Genomic DNA, 22,151 nt, shown 5'->3' on the forward strand with positions numbered 1-22,151 from the left:
CTAAGCGGTACGATTGTGGAAAGTCTATGTTAAAGTATGGGAGCTACGGTCGTCTTAGTGCTAAAATTTTGGAAAGTCTATGTTAGAGTATGGGAGCTACGATCGTCTTAGCACAAAGATTTGGGAAAGTCTATGTTAAAGTATGGGAGCTACGGTCGTCTTAGTGCTAAGATTGTGGAAAATCTATGTTGAAGTATGGGAGCTATGATCGTCTTTGCGCTAAGATTGTGGAAAGTCTATGTTAAAGTATGGGAACTACGATCGTCTTAGCCCTAAGATTGTGGAAAGTCTATATTGTAGTATCGGAGCTACGATTGTCTTAAAAGTATGATTGTGGCAAAATCTATATTAAAGTTTGTGAGCTACGATCGTCTTAGTGCTAAGATAGCTTTGCGGAACAGGGTCCAGGCGTTCCTAAAACCTTCTTAATCCTCTTACTATGATCTTTTAGGCCATACATACTACTCAAAAGAAGTTAAGAACACAATTCTTTTCCCTGACTATAGTTAATCTATCATGCACTTTGGTCATATGAAACAAAATAATAACTGAGAGGAAGGGAAGTAACTCGAGACTACTGCTGACAAACCTACTTCAAGGAAATGGCTTTTCTACACACACAAAGACGATCGACTTGATGGAGCTAGACTGGACACCTATCAAGACAGGCGTCTCACCTGCATTGAGTTTAAATCTTGCAACATTTTCTCCTCTTTCGTCATGTAAATTCACTGCTATTGTCTCCATCCATGAATTGTCTGTGTTCCGAGGATCATCAACGTAACCTCGGTAAATCTGTAACGTAGAGGAAATAGCTGATATATGCTGTCATCACAAGTGAGTGTGTGTTTAACGTCGCTTTTAACAGTATTACAGTTATATCGCGGCGTGTCAGCTTAATGTGGGAGGAAAGCCTGAAGTCATGCAGATCTCAGACGTTTGCCACTTCGGTGAAACCCACGAGCACGGGTATGGTACTGACAAAACATAATCGGGGCGAAACTGGATCGAACCCACAATCATAGGTTTTGTGGCTTTCCCAAGGGACGCAACTCTGCACAGAGAATCGTGGGGCCTTAGATGACTGGGCCACCCGTGTCACCTTGTCATCACAAGAATCAGGTTCCAACCTTGGATTCAAACACAGGACTTTTTGCTTGATGAACATCGAAAGTAACTATTTGACAACCCTACCCCTACTCAATGAGTTTGAACAATATTCCAGCAACATCATGTCAAGACAGTCTTATTTAAATCAGATCTTCTACTCCGATACAATAACTCTCTGTGAAGATATGAGGTCACATCAATAGGAGGTCACGGCAGGTCAACTTTCTAATCAGCCAATCATGATTGAGAATTCAATATATTCTCTGGACGAGTGAGCAGAGCATTCAGACAAGCATATCTGATTTATGTATCTCAAAAATAAAAATATCAGGAAGTTCTGAATGCAAACAAATCGAGTCACACTGTTCCATGGTTGTGGATAATTTGTACATCCCATCGATATTGAAGGTCATGGCATTAACACCAAAAGATGTATACAGACAAGTCTCGTTAATCTGACACTCGTTAATCAGACAATCAGCTTTATCCGACACTAATGATGAGAACCGATTAAATCAGTGCTATTTAGACCTGTTAATCCAACAGTCTCCGACTCCAACACAGCTAATTTGCAACGAATTACCGAAATCACTCATTAATCAGCATACTCCGTGGTCGTCTGCCCGCGAGTACACAGCCCGCGTTTTGATGCGAGACAAGTCAGCTGGAAGCCGCATATTACAACGGTTGCAGAGATAAACTTGCTTAACAATAAACAATATATGCTTTAAATAAAGAAAATAGGATTAATCACATGCTTCATTTATTATAACGTGTTTGTATCGTTACCTATCGTGAAGATGTCCGATTTTCGATCACAAATGTTGATACTACTTAATTTTGACATAATCATATGCAACTAACTATGTCGGATTAACAGGACTTGACTGTATTTGTTAAATTTCCACTAGAAAGCTGACATCAGGGTTCACCTGACAACCTCCTGTGGAGACGTCCTCATGAGGTATCACACCGGAATAAACGCATGATCTTATTGAGACAGATAGAAAGGGACATCAAGAATGAGCTACCCATTTGTGGGGAACTTAATACTAGCAATGACCAGCCATTGTGATCATTTAAAACTGAATCTAGGCGACATGACTGTTTATTCACCTCTGCTCCACCTCGGTCGAATAAATCGCTTATTGACTGCCTAATTTGTCTCTTCTCATCATCTGTGGCCATGAGTGAGTTCAACGCCTCCTCCCCAAACTCCCTCTTCAGTGTGACAGACACCACCTCTCCTGCATCAACCATACCCTGCAAACCAAGCATTGGAATAACATGTCTTCACAACATTGGTTGGTTTGTTGTTTAACGCCGCACTCAGCAAACTTCCAGCTATATGACGGCGGTCTGTAAATATTCGAGTCTGGACCAGACAATCCAATGATTGACATCATGAACATCAATCCAAGCAATTGGGACCGATGACATGCATCAACCAATTCAGCGAGCCTGACCACCCGATCCCGTTAGTCGCCTTTTACGACAAGCATAGTCGCCTTTTACGGCAAGCATTGGTTGCTGAAGACCTATTCTACCCCGGAATCTTCACGGGTCTGTGTTCACAGCAAAAGTTCAAAGATTCATTTTTAGTGTCTTCTGTACATGTTCTTGAATAATCTTCTTACAAATAAGGCCAGACTTATTTTTATTTTTTTATTTGGTTTACTAATCCGCCAACTTCCAAAATGTGAGTAAAATGAAAACCAGTGGAATTTTTATTCTGTTTATTTACTGCTGCTGTCAAACTAAGAAAATCATCTAAAATACTATTATTAAAACCTGTTGAAAATATACCTTAAAACATTTTTTTCATTAGCTACTTGACATTTTGATGAAATAAAAAACTTTTAAGAAATTTGATTTTTTTTTTTTTTAAGACTTACAACCTGAATTTTTTGGTAAAAAGTCTGTAATCCCACCTCCCCTAAAACTCTGTCCCTACATGGAAACCTCATTATCTTATAATATGCATGACCTTACAAAACAACACAAGCCATGAGGAGTCAAACCTTATTGTAAACATGAGACCAGTCGCACACATTGCATACTATTTTGATCAGAAAAAGGATATATATTTGGTGACAAATAGTAAACAATATGCTGCCGTCAAATATTTTCTTGCTGCAAGTGTTTGAATGATCTCTATTGTAAGATTTAAGATAGCTGACAACAAAAGTGGGGTGTGAATGACTTCAATCAAAATTGGTGTGACTGCCAATTTTGTGCCATTTTTAACAAAGTTTCACACTGTTTGTTTTTGTCTACAACACATTCCTGGCAGCGCCCACTCCTTATTGTCTACAACACATTCCTGGCAGCGCCCACTCCTTATTGTCTACAACACATTCCTGGCAGCGCCCACTCCTTATTGTCTACAACACATTCCTGGCAGCGCCCACTCCTTATTGTCTACAACACATTCCTGGCGGCGCCCACTCCTTATTGTCTACAATATATTCCTGGCAGTGCCCTCTCCTTATTCCTCATTGTCTACTACCTACCCCTGGCAACGCCCACTCCTTATTGTCCTGTCTCTGCACTGCTATAAACTGAAGGATAGGACTGCCGGATTTAGCTTTAACTACTTCTCCTGTTGTATTCCTCTTCCATCTGAAAAAGAGACATACCTTTAACATGCTTACCCTTGCCACAGAAATATGTCAATTGGGTCCATAGTTTGATCAGTGATGAGCATTTGAAATAGTTTTGACTTTGCCTAATACCTCAGATCAGAGGTATTAACACCAGGTCATGTTGAACCAGCAACCAGAGAACAGCTGAGTTTTGGAAATACATGCACTGTACAAGAACATAACTATCATGTTTAATGATGCCATGCAGCAACCAAATCACCACCTGATCCTTTAATCGCCTCTTACAACAAGCATGAGTTGCTGAAGACCAATTCCAACTCACGATGACACACATTGTAACCATCCATCTCGGTTCCCGTCTTACATCAAGCCTGGGTAGCGAGGATCTAGTCTGGAAATCCTGCGGGTGGAATAGAGCCCTCAGTTGGTTGAGTGTGAGTGAGTGAGTGAGTTGGGTTTAACGCCGCTTTTAACAGTATTCCAGTTATATCACGGCGTGTCAGCTTACTGTGGGAGGAAAGCCCAAAGTGATGCAGGTCTCAGATGTTTACAACTTTGGTAAAACCCACGAGCACGGGTATGGTGCTGACAAACCTAGAAACATAATCGGGGAGAACCGGGATACGAACCCACAATCATAGGTTTCTGGCGTGCCCAAGGGACGCAACTCTGCACAGCTAATCGCGGCGCCTTAGACGACTGGGCCACCCGTGCCCCCCCCCTCAGTGGGTTGAACTAACTGCATGTATTACCTTGTTACTATGGGATCTGCTGCATGATTTGGACCCCATCTTCCGAGACAGCCTCGCCCACGGAGCCCTGTGCGACCCACTGGGTTCCTGAATGACATATATACCGGTACATTACACAGGGGGCTGCATGAACAAAAACATCTAGGATGCTGAACTGTGTTAAAAAAATTGTCCCAAACTGCAATTTCTTAAGTTTTTTTATTCAGAGGAATACAACATTGCACTCAATGCAATAAAAATGAAGGTAAAAAATATAAGTTAAAGATTTTTAGAATGTGAACTTGTGTATCTTTAATCCCAATTTGGAATTCTTTGCCAACATTTGCTGCAGGATTGAAGCATACTGTCTGACTCTGAAAATACCTCGATCAGCGGTAGAAATTTACAGTTTTAGTCCACTAGTCCTTGTTATGACCGGTAGAAACTAACAGTTTCAGTCCACTAGTCCTTATAATGATAACATATAGAAAAAAAACTAAAAATGGCAAATTTCTTTTCTATTGGGTAGTTTGGCAAGGACTACATGATTAGTGCCAATTTCTGAATGGCATGATCTGAATGATAACATAGAGCAAGACCCTTAAAAATGTCACTCACCTTGGAACTTTGTCTATGACTTCGTAATTTCCTAAATGGCTTCTCCTGTTTATTACTCCATCTAAACTGTTCCATTTGGGCTGCCCTATAACTGCATCGGTGTGTCTGAAATAGGAGTGAGTGAGTGAGTGAGTGAGTGAGTGAGTGAGTGGGGGTGCGGGTGGGTTGGTGGGTGGACGGGTTGGTGTGTGAGTGAGTGAGTGGAGTGAGTGGGGGTGCGGGTGGGTTGGTGGGTGGACGGGTTGGTGTGTGAGTGAGTGAGTGAGTGAGTGGGGGTGCGGGTGGGTTGGTGGGTGGAGGGGTTGGTGTGTGAGTGAGTGAGTGAGTGAGTGGGGGTGCGGGTGGGTTGGTGGGTGGACGGGTTGGTGTGTGAGTGAGTGAGTGAGTGAGTGAGTGAGTGGGGGTGCGGGTGGGTTGGTGGGTGGACGGGTTGGTGTGTGAGTGAGTGAGTGAGTGAGTGGGGGTGCGGGTGGGTTGGTGGGTGGAGGGGTTGGTGTGTGAGTGAGTGAGTGAGTGAGTGGGGGTGCGGGTGGGTTGGTGGGTGGAGGGGTTGGTGTGTGAGTGAGTGAGTGAGTGGGGGTGCGGGTGGGTTGGTGGGTGGACGGGTTGGTGTGTGAGTGAGTGAGTGAGTGAGTGGGGGTGCGGGTGGGTTGGTGGGTTGGTGTGTGAGTGAGTGAGTGAGTGAGTGGGGGTGCGGGTGGGTTGGTGGGTGGACGGGTTGGTGTGTGAGTGAGTGAGTGAGTGAGTGAGTGGGTGGGTGGGTTGGTGAGTGGGTGGATGGGGGTGATTGAGTGAGTGAGTGGGTGAGTGAGTGAGTGAGTTGGGTTCAATGCTGCTTTCATCAACATTCCTGCAATGTCACGGTGGGGGACACAGTAATGGGTTTCATACATTGTACCCACGTGAGGAACCAAACCCAACCCTTGGTGTGATGAGCGAACGCTGTAACCACTAGGCTACCCACTCTTCCGAAACAGGAGGGAGGACATTGAGTGAGTAGACAACAGATCACCTATCTCTAAATCACCTAAATCATATAATAAATAAATATTTAATTATAACTAGACTAACTTCGGGTGGTCTGGCTCGATGACTCCGTTGATGCATGTCATTGATCCCAATTGCCTGGATTGATGCTCATGTTGTCAATCAGTGGATTTTTTGGTCCAGACTCGATTATTTACAAACTGTCATCATTTAGCTGGAATATTGCGGAGTGTGGCAATAAACAACAAACAAACAAACAGCAAATTGGAACCATGTCTACTCACCTAATATCAGGATCTGCCCAAACTGGTTTTTCTAAAACTTTGGGAGATGTGTAGTCTACTGGTTCATAGACAGCAAACTCGGCACTCCATGGCACCTTGTCATCTGGAACTGGGAACCGTTTGACATCCTTTGTCCGAGGATATGTCTCAATGCGAGCTTTATAGTGAATACTCATAGTTAGGATTCTTATACTTTGCCGAGAGGCACCGCCCCCTAGAAACCCAGTTAGCTGAAAAATAAGAAATATTATTAAATATGATAATTATCATTATTAAATGATGGTGAAAGATTCTTTTCTTTTCTATCAATTAGCTGTTATATCCATGCTCATGCCTCCCTACATTTGCTCCTTACTGGAATAGCATATATAGAAATGGTGAAATATACACTTAAAGTGTACCAAGGGCAGATTGGTCATGGCAGGGACCTTTTTTTCTGACGTCTCTCAAAAACAATCAACACCTCTCTCCATCTTACAAAACAACCAACACCTCTCTCCATCTTACAAAACAACCATCACCTCTTACCATTTTACAAAACAACCAACACCTCTCACCATCTTACAAAACAACAACACCTGTCACCATTTTACAAAATAATCAACACCCCTCTCCATCTTACAAAACAACCATCACCTCTCACCATTTTACAAAACAACCAACACCCCTCTCCATCTTACAAAACAATCATCACCTCTCACCATTTTACAAAACAACCAACACCTCTCACCATCTTACAAAACAACAACACCTGTCACCATTTTATCAAACAATCAACACCTCTCTCCATCTTACAAAACAACCATCACCCCTCACCATTTTACAAAACAATCAACACCCCTCTCCATCTTACAAAACAACCATCACCCCTCACCATTTTACAAAACAACCAACACCTCTCTCCATCTTACAAAACAACCATCACCTCTCACCATTTTACAAAACAACCAACACCTCTCTCCATCTTACAAAACAACCATCACCTCTCACCATTTTACAAAACAACCATCACCTCTCACCATCTTACAAAACAACCATCACCTCTCTCCATCTTACAAAACAACCAACACCTCTCTCCATCTTACAAAACAGTTTCCCTAACTATCTGTAATTATATGGCAAAACAACGATGCTGATAGCGACATTAAACTTCAACTGACTTACGATTCCCTTTAGGTGACCTTGACCTAAGATTTGTCACGTAACCAAAGTTATTCCAATCAGAAAACCTACCCAAGAGATCACAAATGTTAGTGAATGCACTTTTCCACAAGTCACAATATTCCCTCAATATCAGCAGGGCCTGTACTTAAATAAATCTAGGCCAGGCAGACTGGCGACTGATAAAACAATCGCAAACATTTGACACTAAAACATTCTCTCAAACACACACTGTATCAACGGCTTCAGTGGGCTGCCACATGATTATTTGATGAACGTTTAACAGTTGTAACATCATGCAGATACAGTAACAGATATTCAACAACTATGGCAACAAGTACCGGTATTCATAGCAAAACTAATTAAATAGAATGATTCTCAACAAAACATGCAATCAGTTGATTCGAGCCATATGGATCCTTCACCAAGCATGCAGTATCGTGTCTTCATTACTGTGTCTACAAATCCAGATATGGCAAATGACAGGGTCAGGAAAAATATGAAGTTCACTAGCTTGTCCCAGATTTATTTGTTTGTTTGTTGTTTAACACCGCATTCAGCATTATACCAGCTATATGACGGGAATCTGTAAGTAATCGAGTGTGGTCCAGACAACCCAGTGATAAATGTCATGAGCATCAATCCAAACAATTGGAATATGATGACATGCATCAACCCATTAACTGAGCCTGACAACCCCGGTCCATTTAGTGGCCTTTAACAAGCAAGTTTGGGGCCTATACCAAGTTCGAGTTCATTATTTTGTAAAGGGGCCACGCTACATAAAATTGTGTTTGTTTGTTGTTTAACGCCGCACTCAGCAATATTCCAGCTACATAAAGGCAGTTAGTAAATAATCGAGTCTGGACCAGACAATCCAGTGATTGACATCATGAGCATTGATCGATGCAATTGGGATACGATGACATGCATCAACCAAGTCAGCGAGTCGCCTCTTACAACAAGCATAGTCGCCTTTTACGGCAAGCATGGGTTGCTGAAGACCTATTCTACCCGGATCTTCCCATAAAATTGTGTAGTGGTGCGCCTGGTACGAGGTAAGTCAAAACAAAGAGATGGTGAGATATGTATATACATCATCATTAATATGACTACAGCTTTTATAGCATACAACACACATTCCTTCCATCAGCTGACCTCACAATATTCAAATCAGTCAAAATGATGCTACACACATTAATATAACTCTATTATCATAATTATATACTATTAAGCATGAGATACATGAATACAATCATATACACTGAAATCAAAACAACTACCCAGCATAATATAAAACTCTCCATAGTTTTCAGCACATTACAGATTACAAAACAGTGTGAAACTGTAGTAAAATAAAAAGAGAAATACAATATATGACTTAATATTTCAGAAAAAAATCTAGACTAGAATAAACACAACATGTTTCAAAATAGGTTTGGATATCTATATCAATAAATCTCTGATGAAATTCCTTGCTAAATAACAATGGTGGATCCACAAACTGCCTATCCCAAACATATCAAAATCCACATTCACACAAAGAGTTCTTTAACTCCACAACAGCTGACTCCATTTTGTGTTGCTGAAGCAGTGTAAAACCATACTCACTCACTCACTCACTCACTCACTCCTGCTATGAATCAAAGAAAATATCTCCACAGTTCAACAATACCACGCATCACCTTAATTCAGTCACTTAAGACTCCAAATAATCACTATCAATTTTCACATCATTATTAATGCAATGAAACAAGATCCACACATGGCTACAACAAACTGATATATTGATGCAGTGAAAGCCAGCAGAAACAGATGCTAAACAGGACAATACAATAAGATATATTGTATCATCTGCAAAATAATGTAAAAAACAATTCAAACTAATAGCATCCAAAACCAAACTTTACTGACATGCGACCAGAATCTGTAAAGGCAGTGATCAATTTGTCATGGTACTTTAACCATACATTTTGTCAAGGTCGCAGTTGGATATGTGATTCAATATATGAACCGGACATTTATCATTACCAATGTTTGAAATAATCTTAAAACCCAACAAGACAATCGGGTGACCATAAATGTTGCCTGCCCATCTTCAAAGTTACCTGCACGCATTCAGAGATCATAAATACCGAAAATCATGAAAAATAAAAGACGAATCACGTCTTGATTCAGTGGAAATAATGCAAACAATTACTTCAGAATCAACAAGAAGTTAAAATAAAACTGAATATGTAAGTAGGCTAAAATTTATCTGCAAGACAGTCGGGCAGGTGGAGGAAAATTTCCTGTAGCCCGTTAGAAAAGTCACCAGCCACGGGCAGGCGGGCAGGCGGGCAGGCAGTTATTTCAGACACTGATCATTACTCATCATAAAATCCACCTATCTGACTGGCCAGTGGCTGTCTTGTAGAAACCCATACATCGAACGGACATCAAGATGTCATAGAGTTCCATCTGTTTATCATGACCTTGTCAACATCAAACAGGGTCCAGGGGTAGGTTGATCCAATATTAGCACACAGACATATTTCACCAAATAAAGTTCCTGTACTTGTGAACAAGTACTGGTAATGATAAATCCATTCCGTGTGTCACTAGGGGTGTTGGGGATTCAACAAGCTGAATATTACTGTACCCGGTACACCCCTCAATGTTCTGACACAGCATGCAAGACCATTCACCTACTAACATCCTCGGATCCGTTCCACAAAGCGATCTTAGCGCTATGATTGTCTTTGGCCTATGTTATAGAATGGTAGTTACAATCGACTTAGCGCTACGATTGTCTTTGGCCTATGTAAAGAATGGTAGTTACGATCGACTTAGCGCTACGTTTGTCTTTGGCCTATGTTAAAGAATGGTAGTTACGATCGACTTAGCGCTACGATTGTCTTTGGCCTATGTTAAAGAATGGTAGTTACGATCGACTTAGCGCTACGATTGTCTTTGGCCTATGTTAAACAATGGTAGTTACGATCGACTTAGTGCTAAGATTGCTTTGTGGAACAGGCCCTAGGTGACATTGTACAAAGTGATCTTAGCGCTAAGGTGATCGTGACTCCCATACCTTAACATAGACTTACGACTGTCGTAGTGATAAGGTTGTTTCGTACAACAGTACCCTGTACTCTAGCGACATATGTAACTCATAGTATTGATACATGATCTTACTCCTGTATCATGATGTCAAGAGTTTCAATAATCAGATAATATATTTCAGAGAACTGTTAGGACAGAATAAATTTATTATCTGGGTTTTTATCCCTGCCTGCCTCCCCATCATACAGCCTGTCCTTTGGCGACAGAATTTATACAGTTTAAATATATGTTATCAATGTCAAATTTTGTCTCGTCACGTTATTGCTGAAATATTCCGATGTGACGTTAAATATTAACTCACTCACTAACTCACCAAACAGCCTGCCTCCATCATCTAAGAGACACTTTGAACAGTTTAATAAAAAAACAAAATATAAAAAAATAAACTGCCTCCACCATTTGACGAAGATCTAATTAATTTATTGTGGCCTTACAGACCTATGCTGTTGTGGCCTAATGTAAAAAACACAGGAGAAAATCAAACATGCAGATTTAAAAAACTGTTATGAAAATACTAATTGAAAAAATAACACCAAAAAGACTCAAACACCAGAGATGAAAATAAGTTCATGCAGTATACAAACCTTGATATTGAGATAGTTAACTTTGGAACGCACTAGACTTGGGTAATACAAGAAGATGAGAGCTGGCGCGGCTAGCAGCACTCCACACACCCATACCATCAAAGTACACTGATTAAACTGTCGCAAGGTATTGAGCTCCTCTGAAATATACAGGCATTATCTACCATAAGCTGGGAAAAGCTGGTTGGTTGGTTGGTTGGTTGGTTGGTTTGTTGTTTAACGCCGCACTCAGCAATATTCCAGCTATATGACGGCGGTCTGTAAATAATCGAGTCTGGACCAGACAATCCAGTGATTAATATCATGAGCATCGATCCACGCAATTGGGATCGATGACATGCATCAACCAAGTCAGCGAGCCTGACCACCCGATCCCGTTAGTCGCCTTTTACGACAAGCATAGTCACCCTTTACGGCAAGCATGGGTTGCTGAAGATCTATTCTACCCCGGAATCTTCACGGGTCTGGGAAAAGCTGGACTGAAGTTAAAATAATTATGAAATCCTTGTACATTGCACCATGTTCAATCAAGAATAGACTTCAATATATTTTATGCAAAAGCATACTTGTCATTTCTTATAAATATATGTAAGAATAATAATTTCACAGGCTTCGTTAATCATTAACTGTAGACAACAGTACGACATTGTTCAGCACAATAATGCAACCATAGCCATTTTATTATCAGATTCAGGGTATGGCCTAATTATTTTTATCGGTTTATGGCAACATTATTGCGAAATAAATAGCTTGGTTAACCAATCAAATGCTCTGGCTCGCAATTTATTGATATATCTGTGGACATCAACATCATCTGGTGCATGTTTGGTTTGATTGTTGAAGTGTTTATCTGGTATACATGGACATAGTTCTTGCTTAATCCACCAACATGTTGCATATTTGTTATTTATTACCTACGAGGGCAAACATCCCTGGGTTCATAAAAATCATATGTGCCCCAGGGTTATATATGGTCAGGAAACAACAGCAGTGTTCGACATTGGCACTAGTCCTGATGTCCTTGCCAAACTGCCCAGTAGTTAAGGTATCATAAGGACTAGTAGAAATATGCCATTTTTAAGTGTTTTGCTATTTCATTATAAGGACTAGTGGACTAAAATGTTAGTTTCTACCGCTGTTCAACAGCGTATTGTTTTCGTCTTCCGGACGTCATTGTTGACGTCATTTGAATCTTATTGTGACATGAGGTCGGAATGACATCATTCGGCAAATTGTGGTTCCGTCGCTGTTGCGACTTGCAACACTAAAATTTGTCTCTGTAGAGATCTTCTTCTGTAATATATAGAACATAATATTCGTGTTCATGTCACACTATGTTTACAACACTCGTGTCTAAATTCCGGTATTTCCCGAATGACATGAACACTCATATAACATCCTCTATTTATGGGAATATTGGTAATCAGCTGATATTTATTCACATCATAGCCTTCACCACGTTGGGTTTTAACTTCATCATCAATCAGCTGATTCGGAATATCACCATATAAGCAGTGATATAGAAAACCGACATCTAACACAGGCTGGCCAACAGGCATTATTAATATATGACTGAAATGAGGACATACCGTATTCAACGTAATAAGCGCCCAGGGCGCTCTCAAAATTAGGAATAGGGGGCTCTTATTAGAATATTATTTTGGTGAAACAAACAGAGTTAACATGGTTAAAGGATACATTTTGTGGTTTATATGAAATGTTCATAAACGACAGATATATTTTTCCAGAATTTAATTGCCCATAATTAAGGGTGCATATAACAGATGAGTGCGTATTATACGCGAATAAATAAGTCTTGTGCACATTGATCAATCGGAAGGGGTGCTAATTGGGATTGTTCACAAGCCAATATGTTAGCAAATATCGCTGTGGGCACTTATTACGTTGAAAACGGTATTTAATGTTATCACGGCTATTCCTGTGGCTTACAGTTAAAATTGCTGACTGTCATACATAAACATATTTAAACTAAATTGAACGTGTCATTACATCAATACAAAAATATTTCTTCCTTTTTTATTTTTCACAATATTATAACAGCTTCGTTCTGATCTTTTATAGAATGACCAAATATAGTGAGTGTGGTAAGTGTAGTACCAGTGCTTCAAACTGTGACCCGTGAAGATCCGGGCTAGAATAGTTCTAAAAGGTGACTATGCTTGTTGTAAGAGGGGACTTACAGGATCGGGTGGTCAGGCTCGCTACCTTGGTTGATGCATGACATCGATCCCAATTGCGTGGATCGATGTTCATGATATCAATCACTGTATTGTCTGGTCCAGACACGATTATTTACAGGCCACCATCATATAACTAGCTGGAATATTGCTGAATGCGGTGTTAAACAACCAACCAACCAACATCCAACGAACTTCAAAACGTTGCAATGTGACACATATTATTTTAAGCTGACATATTTACTGACATCACATGTTATTTACATTGATAATTTGATGCTTTTCTTTGTGTATTCCATATGTTCGGGGTACTTCTTGGATACAATAGCATGTTTTTCAGTTCAAAACTGGAAAAATATAACTACTTTCAATCTACATGAAGTCAATAGAGCAGAAACTCTGTCATACATCACCGTGATTGTAAATCTGATATAGTCATTGTGACATAAGTTTGATCTTTGCTCTACCGGGGATTCAGTTAACAATACACAATGCATCATTGTTTCTGGTATTTTCAAAAAACAAAATAAAATAACTGTTGTCATAGCAGGAATAAAGAATCTTCATCTTGGTTTCATATTACATATTTTGCTTAATTATTGTATTAAAACACAATATTGAAACATTCAAACATTTTAGCAAGACATTATTAGTGGAGTACCAGACACATTTTATTTCAGATTTGTTGATATGATCATTTTCATGTATGAAATTTAACTCTAAACATTTACAAGCCCTGACAGTGATTATATATAAAGGCGCTCCCTAAAAAGCCCACAATTCTACCTGCCCTGATAACTTAAATATTTGATAAAATGACCACTTCAGTCACTAGTTTTCAGCTCGAGTCTAGTTTGTTCGTTGGTTTAACGCCACACTCACCATTATTCCAGTTATATGACGGCGGTCTGTAAATAATCGAGTCTGGACCAGACAATCCAGTGATTGGCATAATGAGCATCGATCCATGCAAATGGGATGTGATGACATGCATCAACCAAGTCAGCGAACCTGACCACCCGATCCCGTTAATCGCCTCTTACGACAAGGATAGTCGCCTTTATGGCAAGCATGGGTTGCTGAAGACCTATTCTGCCCCGGGTCTTCACTGGTCACCGAGTCTAGTAGTAATATCTGTCTGGAAAGCTCAGCTAATAATAATCCATACAGTAACACTAGAGAGTACGGCTTTGGGCTGCTTTTAGCAACATTCCAGCAATATCATGGCGGGGCACACCAGAAACGGGCTTCACACATTGTACCCATGTGGGGATTGAACCCAGGTCTTCGTCGTGACTAGTGAAGGCCTAAACCACTAGGCTACCCCACTGCCCCTATAATAACACTAAAGTCTACTTTAACTAAAATGGGCTGTTTGACACAAAGTTTCTGGCACAGACTGCTCAACCATACATCACAAAACGTCCAGCATATATTCCCTCCTGTTTAATTTTATGGTTTCGAATTGAACCTGGTTCATGAGCCCGACAAGCAAACCCTTATCCACAGGATTATCCACCTGTCACCACCATCAAAAAGAAAAGCACTCAACTATACGCCCCACATGTCGTGGGCCTGCAGATCCTCTTGTGTTTATAGTTATCGAGAACTGTGTTGATCATGTTGACCAGTCAGCTGAACACTAACCTGTCCAAACATCTCCTTACAACTTCAGCCCCGGCCTGAAATGTGGGTTATGTGAGTGGAGGAAGCCACGCCACCACGTCCGCCGACCCCCTCTGGTGAGACCCCATGGGACTTCCTATTGCTTACATTTTTATCAAATAGTCTGAAATTACTGCATACTGGGAGTGACAGGGATGCTAGTTCTTAGGTCAAAATATACTACCATATTCGACGTAATAAGCGTCCAGGGCGCTCTCAAAATTAGGAACAGGGGGCTCTTATTAGAATATTATTTTGGTAAAAAAAAGTTGAAAGATAAATTTCATGGTTTATGACAGTCTGAAATGTTTATGTACGAGATATATTTTTCCAGAATTTAATTGCCCATAATTAAGGGTGCATATAACAGACGAGTGTGTATTATTCGCGAATAAATAAGTCTTGTGTACATTGATCAATCGGAAGAGGTGCTAATTGTGATGGTTCACTAGCCAATATCTCAGAAAATATCACTGTGGGCGCTTATTTCGTCGAATACGGTATTTGTCTGTTTGTCAAGGACTATTGGACTATGCCAATTTCTAACACTGCAATAATGCACATGTTTTGTGCCTAGACTTTCAGATAAATACAGCTGCTCAGGAAAACAAATGAAAATACAGGTGAAACATACAAAAGCTTGTGTGAAGAGGAGGTTTTAAGTTGATGTAGGTAATGACAGCATAAAAGGGATCGCCTCATGATAATTTTTATCGCAATCTAAGCAAGTAAACACCACATCGGTGTACAGAGCCTACTGAAAGTAGTTCCTGCTATATTTATCGTGTCATGTTACCAAGTTTATCAGCTGCGTCCTTAGAAATTGGCACTAGTCCTGTTGTCCAATAGTTAAGGTATCATAAGGACTAGTAGAAATATTTGTTTTGCTATATGTTATCATCTTAAGGACTAGTGGACTAAAAATGTAAGCTTCTACTGCTGGATTGGATTATCAGTGACTCAATTCATTATATGATACAGCATAAAATGCCTCCTTTATGGCATTGAAAAATTATTTTGGTTATGAAAATCTAACAATTAGTTTACTGTGTCCTTACAGATGAAGTTTCATTGTGTCAGTCATACATGCACCGGGCTACCTTGAGAGGGTGTGGTCTGAACGGCTATGACAGTGATGAGATTGTGGGGGGGGGGCCTGGTGGAGAGTGGGACAGCTGACCTTCAATGTCAGAGTATCATAGGTCAGCTTGTTCTATTTTTAACATTCCTGAACCCTCTTGTTACTGGATATGGGTCACTGAGCCGACAGGTAGTCCCTTAAAATCTGATGATCTCATATCACTTTGACCAACATGGCAAAAGGAATCATTGTTTTTTAAATCTTTTTTCTTGTTTTAACCACATTTGGTTGAGAAAAACTGAAAGTACAACAAAAAGAGTCTCGCCCTGTTTTTAAAAACAATGGGATGTATATGTATATTAGCATGTACTGTTAGTTACCATGGTAACAACTGTATTTCTTAAACTCTAGCTGTTGTGGTCTGCACATGAACATGTAGAAATTGGCATTAGTCCTATAGCCCATGCCATATGCCCAATAGTTAAGGCATCCTAAGGACAAGTGGAAAATTGCCCTTTTAAGGGTTTTGCTATATGTTATCATTATAAGGACTAGTGGGTTTCTACCGCTGTCAGGTTCTGTGGGCTGTGTGGAATACAGATTGGTATCACATCCTCTGTTATTACCTTGTCACAGATGTTTTATAAACAGACATAGCATAAAAGTAGATACCACTAGAAAACATCTGTCATGTGACAACTAAAATGACTGAGCATGACAATAAAATCTAAGCTAGTAGAAAGGTTATTATTAACATTTTAATTACATTTTTATTACATTCTATAAATATAACAATTTCATTGCATTCAATAAATTATCCAACAAAATCAATAAGAAACAACACCCTCTCCTGCTTCTGCAGCAGCAGCAGCGACGTCACTAGTTGTCTCACATGACTCTCCCAGCATCTCATTCATAACCAGAAATACAGATTCTAGTGGTAATAATTACAAATAGTATGGAGAGCTCCACGGATGGGTCATTGCTGTGAGGAGCTTGATAACTTATAGACACAGATCCACAATTCATCATAACTCGTTTAGAAAATCTGAAGCATTTTAAACAAAATTATTTATATTGACAGCAACAGTAAATGAGTTAAAATTTTAAACATTTCTGGTCTGCGGAAAAACACTTTTTTGTTTTTCATATTTGGTAGTTTGTGGAAACCAAAATCAAATTTCAAAAGAAATATGGTCTGACATCACTACGTATATACTGTAGCTACCACATCCATTCAAATAACATGTGGCCTATTAGGTCTATACTCTTGATTTATTCGTAGACGTTGTCACAAGTTCATAACCTAAATATCAGTTCTAACTGTCTGACCATGTCAAACAACTCACTCAGTGCCTTTGTTAATAAAAACCAATACATTTGAAGGACTTCGGGTCTGTTTTGCAACAAATAGTTATCATCCATCAATATTTCATTACAAAAGTATTGGGTAGTCACACATCTCTATTCATAAAAAAGCAGTTGTTGGCTACATTATGATTCACATATATCGAACTCATTATGAAACATAGGGCCAGCCTCAATGTGCAATTATATCAATGTTCATCTGTTGTGATGCTGAAATACGACCAGCTGTCCTGTGTCACTATGCCCCGGCGAGAGTTGCTCACAACATACCCCAGAGTTAGAAATTGGCACTAGTCCCGGAATCCTTGCCAAACTGCCCAATAGTAAAGGTATCCTAAGGACTAGTAGAAATATGCCATTTTTAAGTGTTTTGCTATTTCATTATAAGGACTAGTGGACAAAAACTTTTAGTTTCTAACCCTGATACCCACCCATCGCAAGGGGATTCTACCCGTGAAGATCCGGGGTAGAATAGGTTTTCAGCAAGCCATACTTGCCGTAAAAGGCGACTATGCTTGTCATAGGAGGAGACTAAGGTGATCGGGTAGTCAGGCTTGCTGACTTGGTTGATACATGTCAGCTCGAGAAAGCTGCATTCTGACTGGTTAATTTCGACTTTAAGATAGCCATTTCATTGGTAGATGATACACTATCAACAAAGTCCCAGAGCCGGATCCATTTGGTCGCCTCTTACGACCAGCATAGGTTGCTGGGGATCTATTTTAACCCAGAATGAACACGTTCATAGCATGGTATGATTCCAAAGCACATTTGTATATACAGAGATGAAAAGGTTATCTATGTCAATAAAAAGGAAGGCCACAAACTTTCATATTCACAACTGCTTCAGTGTTCCCGCTGGCTTTTGAAACTGCCAGTCCTTGTGGAATGGCAACTCTAAAAATTACCAATCACAGCTAATTTTTGCCAGTCCCAACTTTCAACAAATAAAAGAACAAATGAAAATTATTTGGTTTTAATTCTTTCATCTTCATGTTCAGTGCAAAGATGTCATCTCTGAAGTAACTTAGTTAGATGTATACGTTATTCACACAAACTTCTGTCACAATTTTCTCTTTGTTTTTTTTTCATATTTGAAGCTGTAGTCACTACAAATGGATGTATAACCTAGAAATAGACAAGGGGAGAAACCCTGATGGTAATGGACAAGCTGACTTTGTTTGAAAAATGTACATATATGAATTCACTGATGTTTTGTTCAACAACAAAGATTTATAAGGTACTTTATTTGCCGGTCCACAGGCACTGGCAGTCACATGAATTACCAGTCCAAGCCTAATTTTACCGGTAAAAAACTGGTAATTACCAGTAAACTGCAACACTGTGCTTATTGTCCAGTCTTGATGAAATGACATTCACCAAGAGTGAGTGGGTGAGTGAGTGAGTTTGATTTTACGCCTCTTTTAGCAATATTCCAGCAACAGCAATACATTGTACCCATGTCGGGAATCGAACCCGGGTTTTTTTTCGCGTGACAAGCGAACGCTTTAACCACTAGGCTACCCTACCGCCCCTACATTCACCAAGATGTTATGATGGATAAAAGTATTCATTGTGTAGACACACATAATTCCACTAGGCACACCTGAGCATCTTCATGACTGGCACGCCTGAACACAAAAATACATTCCTTATGCCAAAGAACAGCATGCAGCAAAGCAAAATGACTTCATCAGAACTTCCTGTGAAGACATTGATGGACCTTTCAGCATGAAAAACAAAGCGCTATACAATACATACTTCTTGTGGAGAAACCCTTGCTTAGTTCTATCATAGATCTTTGTGTTTGGAATAACTGGAGCAGACATGGGCTATATCCAATGGCAACCCAGAAGAAACCACTGCACCAGCAATAAACCACACTATCGCAAATAGCTGTCCATTTCCTACTCTCATATAAAATGCAGGGGCAATTACCTTGTTAAAGCTTATTAGCAATTACACTGATCAATACAACACTGTCAGTTGCGGCCTCTAATAAGATAACAAGGAACAGGTCATTTTTTAAACACAGGGAACCCAACGCTTAGTCTACTCCATTACCAAAGAATGGCTCATCATGCCATGGCTTGAAAATTGGCACTTATTACACTTACTGGCATTGGTATTCATCGGTAACATTTAGGAGATGTGCTATATACCAACTTGGTGATAGTAATTACAACCAGGCCACGCTTCATTTACAGTGCTTTTATAATCATAGGTTATGCACAAAGGAATTTTGTATGAGCATTTATCAGATCGCAATGAAAGGCCTGTACATGTTATCATAACTATGAGACTTCAGAATCAGAAAAGTGAGTGAGTTGGGTTTAACGCCGCTTTTAACAGTATTCCAGTTATATCGCGGCGTGTCAGCTGAATGTGAGAGGAAGGCCCAAAGTGATGCAGGTCTTAGACGTTTACCAGTTCGGTGAAACCCATGAGCACGGGTATGGTGCTGACAAACCTAGAAACATAATCGGGGCGAACCGGGATTCCAACCCACAATCATAGGTTTCTGGCGTGCCCAAGGGACGCAACTCTGCACAGCGAATCATGGCGCTTTAGACGACTAGGACACCTGTGCCCCCCAGAATCAGAAGTCCGAAGCCAGAGTCTCATAAAATTCTGTTCGGTCTAACAGGCTCCGCTAATGATAGTCCATATAGTTACACTAAATTCTAATGTAAAGGTGAGGTGGTGGTGAAATGGGGTTTAACGCCGCGTCCAAGATTATTGCACTTATATAGTGACGTGCATGCGTGTGTGTGTGTGTGTCTGCTTGTACTAGTCCGGAGTGATGCCGATTTATAGTGCTAGCACACTGAGATATCATGCCGCAGTTAAAGGGCAAGTTCACACGGAAATGAACCATTTTTTCTTGTACTTTTTCCACATTAAAAGTGTTAACATAGAAGTGTCATAGACAAAAATATAAAAACATCATATTTAATTAACATATTTTTTGCACTAAAACGATTCATATTTTTCCCATTTACCAAGTGTTCTATTTCCATAACAAAAACACCATGGCTTATGCCCCTTGCAATATGACGTCATTGGTGCCAATTGATAAACATTATGACGTCATCATGCTTTGTTAGAGCCGCTTCACGTGGTGTAGGTACAGTTTTGTGATTCTAGCATCTCAGATGCTAGCCAGAATTGTGTTATGCTGAGACACCACTGCGCCGAAGTGTGTCGTAGACCATGTTGTTTTACCGCAAACTGGTCCTTGATATCTTTTGCGTTGAGAATAGACAGGGACCCAGTTGAATTGGCACCAATTACGTCATAATCTAAGGGGGATAACTCAGGCCTATTTCGGTCGTAAAACGAAGGCCTCATAACGGCATATCACTTTCACACTATTGTGAGCTTCCTACTTTCACTGTGAAAAAAAATGAGTGTATATTTCCAAACACAGATACTAACTAATTCTACAATTACGTTTTGTTTAGAAAAAGAAAGAAAGTGATTTTTGCGTGTACACTTCCCCTTTAAACATGAATACCCCACTCAGACACAGTATACTGACTCCGAGCCGACCAGTCCTTGTTTAAGCCCCTTAATGCCGAGCACCAGACAGGGTAACAACAAGTACCATCTTTTAACGTCTTTTGGTATGACACAGCTGGGGATCAACCCTGCTCTACCATTAGACCACGGAGGCGGTCCTAACGAAAAGGATGCTGAGACTAAAATGTCTTTGGCACAGAAAGAATTGGAACATGAGAAATGTTTGATATTGCTGACATTGCATCTAAACCGCACTAACTCAATGTCATGTAATATAGGGGCATCCCCAACTGAAGCCAAAGAAGAAGCCAAATGTCTTACAATTTCAAAGTTTTAAGAAACAAATGTGAGACCTTGTATTATCATGCTTATCAATTCTGTGAGTGAGTGGGTTGTCACAATGTTCCAGCAACATCACAATGGAAGGCACTAGAATGGGCTTCACACTTTACCAAATACCAAGCCTTTGAAAACCATATGGACTGCAGATACTGGTATAACTAAGGGGAATAACTGCACATCAATTGGTGCACATTAAACTACTGGGCCAACCATGGTCCCTTGTGACTGGCAGACAAATGAAACAATAACATTCATGTGAAGAGCAACAGATACTCAAAGACACTGCATCAACAGACTCTAATATCAGCAAACGGATATTCACAGACACTGCATCAACAGCGTCTCATAACAGCCACAGATACTCATAGACACTGCATCAATAGTCTCATATCAGCAACAGATACTCACAGACACTGCATCAACAGTCTCATAACAGCAAAAGATATTCACATTCACAGACACTGCAGCAACAGAGTCCCATAGCAGCCACAGATACTCACAGACACTGCATCAATAGTCTCATATCAGCAACAGATATTCACAGACACTGCATCAACAATCTCATAACAGCAACAGATATTCACAGACACTGCCTCAACAGTCTCATAACAGCAACTGATACTCACAGACACTGCCTCAACAGTCTCATATCAGCAACAGGTATTCACAGACACTGCCTCAACAGTGTCTCATAACAGCCACAGATACTCACAGACACTGCCTCATTAGACTCTCATATCAGCAACAGATATCAGAGCTCCAGATTACTTTTTGAGCAATTGTGTTTTT

The 22,151-nt window shown here is 40.1% G+C and overlaps 1 protein-coding gene across 9 annotated transcripts in view; it reads right to left on the reverse strand.

Annotated features, from left to right (window-relative positions):
• Nucleotides 1-22,151, reverse strand: part of LOC139456206 (ADP-ribose pyrophosphatase, mitochondrial-like) — a 78,064-nt gene that overhangs the window by 8,988 nt on the left and 46,925 nt on the right. For 6 of the 9 annotated variants that reach the window (XM_071237760.1, XM_071237762.1, XM_071237761.1 and 3 more), the window contains exons 2-8: nt 11,187-11,326; nt 6,337-6,566; nt 5,066-5,170; nt 4,469-4,555; nt 3,624-3,732; nt 2,227-2,373; nt 678-795 (exon numbers count right to left, since the gene is read on the reverse strand). In XM_071237760.1, coding sequence (XP_071093861.1) covers nt 678-795; nt 2,227-2,373; nt 3,624-3,732; nt 4,469-4,555; nt 5,066-5,170; nt 6,337-6,566; nt 11,187-11,326 — 936 coding nt within the window. The remainder of the gene's footprint in view (nt 1-677; nt 796-2,226; nt 2,374-3,623; nt 3,733-4,468; nt 4,556-5,065; nt 5,171-6,336; nt 6,567-11,186; nt 11,327-22,151) is intronic. The other 3 variants (XM_071237766.1, XM_071237769.1, XM_071237767.1) reach the window with 1 other exon arrangement.

This window comes from Haliotis cracherodii, unplaced genomic scaffold, assembly GCF_022045235.1.
Source record: "Haliotis cracherodii isolate W230 unplaced genomic scaffold, xgHalCrac1.p SCAF_11, whole genome shotgun sequence".
Lineage (NCBI taxonomy): Eukaryota > Metazoa > Mollusca > Gastropoda > Lepetellida > Haliotidae > Haliotis > Haliotis cracherodii.